We start from the raw sequence: 7,826 nt of genomic DNA on the forward strand, positions 1-7,826 counted from the left end.
CCTCTCGAGTCTCTCAGTTTTTTCTTATAGTTTTGTGTTTGTCTTTCAGGATGTTAGGGAAATGTTTATCAGAAGCTCTTCAACTGTCTTCTCCTGTGGTCTTCTGGGATCCTTCCTGTTCCAGAATTCCCATAATCCTCAGATTATTCTTCTTCATGTTGTCCCACATGAATTTTAGACTTTCTTCAGATTTTTTTAATCCTTTGTCCTGCTTGTTCTCCTATTTTACCAGTATTGAGTGATTTGTCTTCAAGCTCACTGGTTCTGGCTTCCACCTCTTCACTTCTACTCCTTTGCCCTTTCAAGGTATTCTCCATTTCTGATATTTTATTATTAATTGTTTGGACCTCTTTTTGCAGGTCTTAATTGTTTCCAATGCTGTATCTATCTTACTTGACTGTTCTTATAGCATTTTCCTGACTTCTTCCTATTTCTCTCAACTCCTCAGTGGAGCATTTGGATGCACCTCAATATAATTTTCATGAATTCCTTCTCTGGCTGTTCAAAAGACTGTCTTCCTTCCAATGGGAAGTCTAAGTCTACTTCCAGCTCATTTGTTTCAACTACTCTGTCTTGTTTCTGGACATGTGCTGAGATCTTCAGTTGTTTTCAGTAATAAGATGTATTTTTAATGATTAGATGAGTGTATGTTGGTGTATTATTGAGCTTTCTGATTGTCTTCAGGTCGATGTGGTCAGGAGATGGGCTTCCCTTTTCACTTCTCTTATTACTCAACTCAGAGTAATTTTAGCAATTGTTGGCTCTCTATCTAGCGTATAGCAGCTAGTATTGACTCTTGCCCGGATGGTGGGATTTTATTGGGTGTGACTGTAGCTTAGCTATATGACCACAATTGCTATCTCATCTTGGGTAACATAGGGAAAGAAAGAGGTCCGTTCCCCCCCCCCCCCCCCCCCACGTAAAAGGGGACCAAAAAACAAAAACACAGATTGTACACTAATGTCTATAATCATCACACAATAAAATAAGAGAGAGAGAAAGAAGCCTGTGGGAAAATATAAGTAAGATTTTAACGCCCCTGTCTTGGCTACTTGCCTTCAAGACCACCTGAAAAAAATTCAAGATTTTACCATTGCTCTTTATGAGATAACTCAAGATTTAATTTTTGACCTCTTTCCTTTTTTGTCTGTCTCCATCTCCTCAAGCTCATTCAGGTGTTTCTACTAGTGAGAAAACAGCCCAGGGCTGGCTCGAGCCATTTTGGGAGATCCTTCTGTCTTAAGCTGTTCCTGTTGACTCTTCCCCTTCTTTAATTCTGTGCCCAGTGATCTTTGCTGATCTGATCTGTGTGCATGTGTAGTCGAACCCTCTGGGGGCAGGGGAGTATTCACTCGCTCAGGCAGCCCTCTACACACTCTTAAACTAAACTCCCTCTTGAAACCTTGTAAGCCAGTCACTTTGTGCCTTTACTGCCCTCTCATCTTAGGTAGCCATTATCTAAGTTGCCCATCTCTATTGACCCTGTGTACAGAGGGAATAGCATTGATACTTGATGTGAAAATTCCTTCCCTGTCTGTAGGTATTTAGAGCTACTACCTCCATGAGTAAGGAGCTCTGATAGCGTAGTGGTTACGAATCAGCTTGCTAACCTCAGGGTCAGCAGTTCGAAACTACCAGTTCCGCGGGAGAAAGATGAGGCTTTCTGCTCCCTTAAAGATTTACAGCTTTGGAAACCCTGTACAGGGTCACTATGAGGGGTGGAACCTACTCCATGGCACATAACAACAACAGCACCTTCATGAGCATAAGTCAAGTTCATCAAATTGTAGCAGGTTACCCTTGTTTCCTTTATCAAGTGACTAGCTTACAAGGTTTGAAGAGAGAGTTTAGTTTAGGAGTATATGGGGGAAGAAAGAGTCCCCACTGAATAGTTGTCTAGATGGGTCTGGTAAAAAGAGATGGGGTAAGATTCATATGATTCAACAGTGAGTAGTTGTGGAGGTGCACAGACAAAAAAAAATGTTCACATCTTTATCTTCTACGATTGGTAAGACCCCTGCGATGGGCGCTCCCTTCAGTTCTTGTATCAGCTCTGTGATACCCATGATGGCTGCTCCAGGACCCACCGGGAGCCACAAATCATAAAACGCCACTTTTCTTGCTTTTTCTAAAAATCTCACTAGCAGTAAGCCTTCTACCCTTCTAAATATTTCTTTCTATGTAGTTCTGAGTTCTCGGACTGTCCCCTGAACTTGCTTTGTCCAGTATTCTGTATTATTACTGGTGGAGATCTGCGCACGGTGCCCCTCTCTAATCTGCCATCAAGCCGGAAGTCCCCTGTTTCAAACTTTTCATTCAACTAAAACATTATCAAAATAAAAGTCAATATGTCAGTCTCCTTTCACCTCACCCAAAGCAGGAATTAGTATGTCGTAGATAATCACTAGTATTGTTAGAAAACTTGAAACGATAAATGCTTAAAGAGGTTATTAATTAGTAAGATGAACTTTAATAAGTAGAGTAAGTTTTATTATGAGTGAATTTTAGAATATTATATGAAAGTTAAAAAAAGAATTATAATCACAAATAAGACAGTTATTATTCGTTATTATAAAAGTAGCTCTTAACATTTTTAGAATGGTGTATTTTGCCAATATAAAATGTAAGTTCTTAGCCTTATTAATATTTTTTTAATGTTTTATTGTGAATTATGTGATAGTTTACACGGGAGAACATTAGCTTTACATTCATCCTATCGTATATCATTTGATTGCTGTGATTATAATCCCCTCCATGCATCATCAAAGGTTATACCCCTCAAGCCTGCCCCTCGGTCATTAGCCCATAGTCCTTCTCCCTCTCTGGGTCTAGAGTTCCCAGCCTCTCCATCTCTCTACATTATCGTCTCTGCTTCCATCTCTGGTGTCACTGCTTCTCTGGGTATGTTCCTGCATTCTGCTCTTCTCCCTTGATGGTCCCAGGGACCTCTGGTCCTGGACTGCAAAGTCAACCACTCCCCTCCTTTTGCTACAAAACGTCTGCCTTTTCATTTCCAACCCTCACAGTCAGTCATGATAGCAATTATTTACTGTTGTACCACATGAGTGTCATCCATATCTCCTTTCATCAGCCCCGCCCAGACAGATTGGATACTAGTCAGTGCAGATTCTACCTTCCTCTGCGCCCTCTGGATCGAGGCTCCCTCTTGAAAGCTTGTAAGCCAGTCACTTCTTGCCTTTTGTGTAGCCAATGTCCAAATTGCCCATCCCTGTCTATCCTGTGTATGGAGGTGGTGGGAATGATCCTCACTGTAAAGATTTGTTCCCTCTTTTGAGCTACTGCTTCCATAGGTGTAGGTCAAGTTCATCAAATTGTATCAGGTTACTCTTTTTTTTCCTCTTATTTCTCCTTCTAGGTGATCATCCAGCTATTGAAGCCAGGTCAAGTGGGTACTTACCAATATTTTTAATGAAAACTTCTATTCTTTTAATTATAACAAATATAATGTGCCCACAGGCCAACTGTGCAGGAAGATGGAGGAGATGTCATCTTTAAAGGTTTCGAAGATGGCATCGTGCAACTGAAGCTCCAGGGTTCTTGTACCAGCTGCCCCAGTTCAATCATTACGTTGAAAAATGGAATTCAGAATATGCTGCAGTTTTATATTCCAGAAGTAGAAGGTGTAGAACAGGTATGCCAATATTATATGATAAGTTAGAGTTTTTTATTAAATATTTAAGAAGAAAAACTTCTGATCGGCCTTTGATTCCAAGGGGTAGATTTTTGTTTTACATTTTTATCAGACTTGACAGCTCTTCATTTTAGAAGTAACGTTAGTGTTATGAGTACTATGAGTCAAAACCAACTCGACGACACTTAACAATAACAGCTGTGGCATCTTAAGCATTTTTACCAATACTACTTCACTTAATCTTCTGAAAATATAGCATAGAAAGTCAAGTCACTCTTGTTTTGTGTGTCAGGAAATAGATTCAGCGGACAGACTACTGCTTGTGTTGTAGAAAAATTCAGAAAAATGGGATTCACAACATCCTGCAATTTTATGGACCTGATTTAGAAGTGGAAGAGCCCCACTATGTCACATTTGTGCACTTCTTAAACGTGGAGGCAAGAAGCTCATCCAGAAATCTTACTTTGATTTGCAGTACAACAGAGCTCTGAGGAGGGTTGTAGAGCCTGCTCTATAGCATGGTGTCCACACTTTTTTCTGCCCCAAGATACCTAAGGAATATAGCACAGCACCTCAGCAGTGATGGTGACTTCACTGCAGTGATCCCTAACCAAGACTTACAGCCCCGTGGGGGAAGATGTTCAAGGAGGGAAAACGTGTGTGGAAATTACAAACTGGAAAATCTCCTCGGGGAATTCTGTGTCCTTAAAGGAGAGGGCATCTCCTCTCAGCCCCTTTGAGAATCACCTATCTCAAATCCATCCTTTTGGTTCAGCACATGCATCACCTTTCCCCAGTCTCATGCTTATGTTTACTTGTCCAAAGCCTATTTCTTTGTGTCTATTTCAACTTTATGTATGAGCTCTTTGAGAAACTTGAAATGCTATCTAAGTCTTCCTGTTCTTTTTAGTTCCTAGCTCTGTGTCCGTAACACGTCCTACATATGTTGTTGTTGTTGTTAAGTGCTGTTGAGTTGGTTATGACTCATAGTGAACCTGTATAGGGTTTCTGAGGAGCAGCTGGTGGGTTTGAATTGCTGACCTTGTAGTTCGTAGTAAGTATTTGAGAATGTTATTCCAAATTTAACAGTAATTCTGCCTAAAGTAGAAGTTAATTGACAAATGTTCCCAAGAATGGATATAAAATATCAATTCTTAGAAATACATACTTATTTTTACTTAGATTGGGAGAGAATTGTTTTTCCATTTGATTGTGTTAGGTCAGACCAGATTTGTTTGGATTCATTTGTTTGTTTCATTATCCCTTAGTTGGAATCCTGGTGTAGTGCTGTGGGGTTAGCACTTTACTTCTAACCACAAGGTTGGCAGCTCAAATCCACCAGCCCCTCCTTGGAAACCCTGTACAGGGTCCCTATGAGTCAGAACTGACTCATCGACACTTAACAACAACAACATCCCTTAGTTGCTTTTTTAAAAAATTGTCTTAGTAGACACTAAGTGGATTGACAAGACATTTTTATTCACTTCTTCAGGGTGGGGTGGCGAATCAGCAATCAGGTTATAAACTTTTGAGATGACATTTTAATTGTAGTAGGTGTGGTGAAGAGAAAAAAAAACTCTCAACGTTTATAACTCCTTGCCTCTACAAATGAGTTTGTCTTTGTGTATTACTCAGGTAAAAGTAAATAATGTATTAACTCCTGGGAAGAGATGAATTTTCTTCACATATTCATTAGTATTTTCCTTCTCTCATTTCTAAGGTTTAAGGCTGTTTTTCTCTGTAAATAAAAGTAAAATAAATTGCTGCTAGTATGGTCTTCTGTTTCCTTTTTTAGATTCATTTTTCTAATATATATTTTTATTACATTTTGCTGTGGTTCCTCAGAATATATCTAATTAAATAAGATATTTGGGGGGGGGGAATGACAATTACATTAGTCTTATGGCTAGGGTGCCAGTTGAGATTCTGTGACTAGACACCTTTTATGAGACAAGGAAAAGTAACTAACTAGTGCTTTAATTAGTTTGCTAAGTCTTAATTTTCTTTTATGTTGTTAGGATACCAGGTTATAATGCAAACAGTGTGCTTTGGGAGTTATCATAGATTTATTCTTACTAGACTGCCATGTATGTTAGTATTGTAGCATATTCAGTATAAAGCATGTAAGATTAAAGTCAGGAGAATAGCAATTTCTAATCTTTTTCTTAATCTTTCAGTTCTCTTTGTCTTTTGGTTTTAGGTTATGGATGATGAATCAGAAGAAAAAGAAGCAAACTCACCTTAAAATAATTGGGACTTTCTTTAAGCCCGCAGAAATGTGTATCTTGATAATATATATACCAAGCTTTTATTATTAATGCTAAGGAACATTAATAAAATAGATCCTTTCTTTAGAAAATATGTAAATATTCCATGTTTGCTAAACTCATATGAGTTATTTATAACGTTCTGAATCATCTTCTGTACATGTGGTTTTTATGCAGGGAAATTTTTATTTTTGTTTCTTTCTGTAATGTTTAAATGTTTTCCCATCTATTTATTTACTTTTCTTATATAGAAGTAAATAGGGATATTTACTTTTTAAAATATTCTAAAAGGACTGCTTTTTGTGAGATGTTTGAAACTATTTTTACTGAAACGTTTAGCTAGTTTGAAAAAGAGAAACAAAAACTAACTAGACTTCTGCATTAAAAATAGTATCTGGCTATTAACTTCCATGGAGTCCAGGTGTAGTGCTGTAGGATAAGCACTAGAATGAGGTTGGCAGTTCAAATCCACCAGCTGAACCTTGGAAATCCTATACCACCAGGTTGCAATGAGTCAGAACTAAATCAATGGTACTTAAAAACAGCAAAAAGTGACTCCCATTATAGTAGCTCCTAACTTCTTACTAAAAGACAAGAAAAACAAATCGGAATGCTTGCTTGATTAGAAGACAGAACTGATTGTAAAACATGCTTCACCTCTCTTTGAAATAAAGATGAGAGGATACTTTGGTCCGTCTTCCACAGGCTTCTCCTAACTCATGGATCCATAGTCTACACTTTGACAAAACTAAGGATAGTTATCCTTCTACCATTAGGATGCTGTTGCAGACAGGCAAAATAGTGAATTATCCTTCTTGCCGTTTTTCTATAGTAATGTAGAGACAGCAATTCACAGAAAATACTGAGAAAACAAAGATGGGAAGCAGCAGTGGTATATATTAAATGCCTGGAGTTCTAATCTCCCAAGTATAGCAATGAAGATAGGGATCAAGACAGAAAGCACTCCAGGAATTGTAAATGCTAGGAATCGAAGTTTTTATTTTTGTACGCTGGTTCAAAGAGCCAAACAGTGGGATAGGAGACTTTATTTCCCGATTTATTATAGAAGAATTCAGGCTAGGCTCTGAGAACTGCTTTGAAAGCTAGGTACATTAGCCTGTTTTAAATTAAAGCTATAGGAAATTTATATTGTGGTGGAGGTGCAGTTGTGACAACTTTTGGGTGTAGCGTGAAATAAGTGGGTGAAGTGGGTGGAGGATTAGATCTTTGAGTGAGAGGAAATCATGTAACTGAGTAGTGAAAGTATTAGATTTTCTATACAAGTGAGCACCCATAAAGAAAGAACCTTCTAGGGAGTCCTGGTAGCCTCATAGGATAAGCACTGGACTGCTAACCACAAGGTTAGTGGTTCAGACCCTCCAGTCATTACTCGGAAGTCCTATACAGGGTCATTATGAGTTGGAACTGACCCCACAGCACTTAGCAACAACAAGGCATAAGAAGCAGTGTAATCCGAGTTGGAAAGGTACAAAACGTACTTGGGGACTGAGAGAAGTTTGACTTGAGTGTAATGTGGAAGGGCTTAAATGGAAATGATGCAGAAGTAGGCATCATTTGAGAAGTGTAGAGAGTATTGCAGATACTCTTGATTGTCTACTCACAGACAGCCACCTACATACACAGGGCAGTCCTCTCGGTCATCAGTCATTAGCAGTGTGCCCAGTGAAGGTTCCAGCCCAGTTTCCAGGGGACCAGTTACAATGAGTCTAAATCAGGCTGTCTTAGTTGCTGAGTGCTGCTGTAACAAACATTAACACAAGTGAGTAACTTTAAAGAACAAAACTATAAAGTTTTGGGGGCTAGAAGGCCAAATAAGGGCCTTGACTCTACGGAAGGGTCCCTCCTTGTTGGTAGCCTTGGGCACATAACCACCACCCCACTCTGAA

The 7,826-nt window shown here is 38.9% G+C and overlaps 1 protein-coding gene across 2 annotated transcripts in view; it reads left to right on the plus strand.

Annotated features, from left to right (window-relative positions):
- The window catches only part of NFU1 (NFU1 iron-sulfur cluster scaffold homolog (S. cerevisiae)), a 61,825-nt gene extending 55,799 nt beyond the window's left edge, over nucleotides 1–6,026 (plus strand). For both annotated transcript variants that reach the window (XM_006862932.1, XM_006862933.1), the window contains 2 exons: nucleotides 3,478–3,652; nucleotides 5,853–6,026. In XM_006862932.1, the coding sequence (XP_006862994.1) occupies nucleotides 3,478–3,652; nucleotides 5,853–5,897 (220 nt within the window). In that variant the 3' untranslated portion in view covers nucleotides 5,898–6,026. The remainder of the gene's footprint in view (nucleotides 1–3,477; nucleotides 3,653–5,852) is intronic.
- The last annotated feature ends 1,800 nt before the right edge of the window (nucleotides 6,027–7,826 follow it).

Source organism: Chrysochloris asiatica, unplaced genomic scaffold (genome assembly GCF_000296735.1).
Source record: "Chrysochloris asiatica unplaced genomic scaffold, ChrAsi1.0 scaffold00052, whole genome shotgun sequence".
Lineage (NCBI taxonomy): Eukaryota > Metazoa > Chordata > Mammalia > Afrosoricida > Chrysochloridae > Chrysochloris > Chrysochloris asiatica.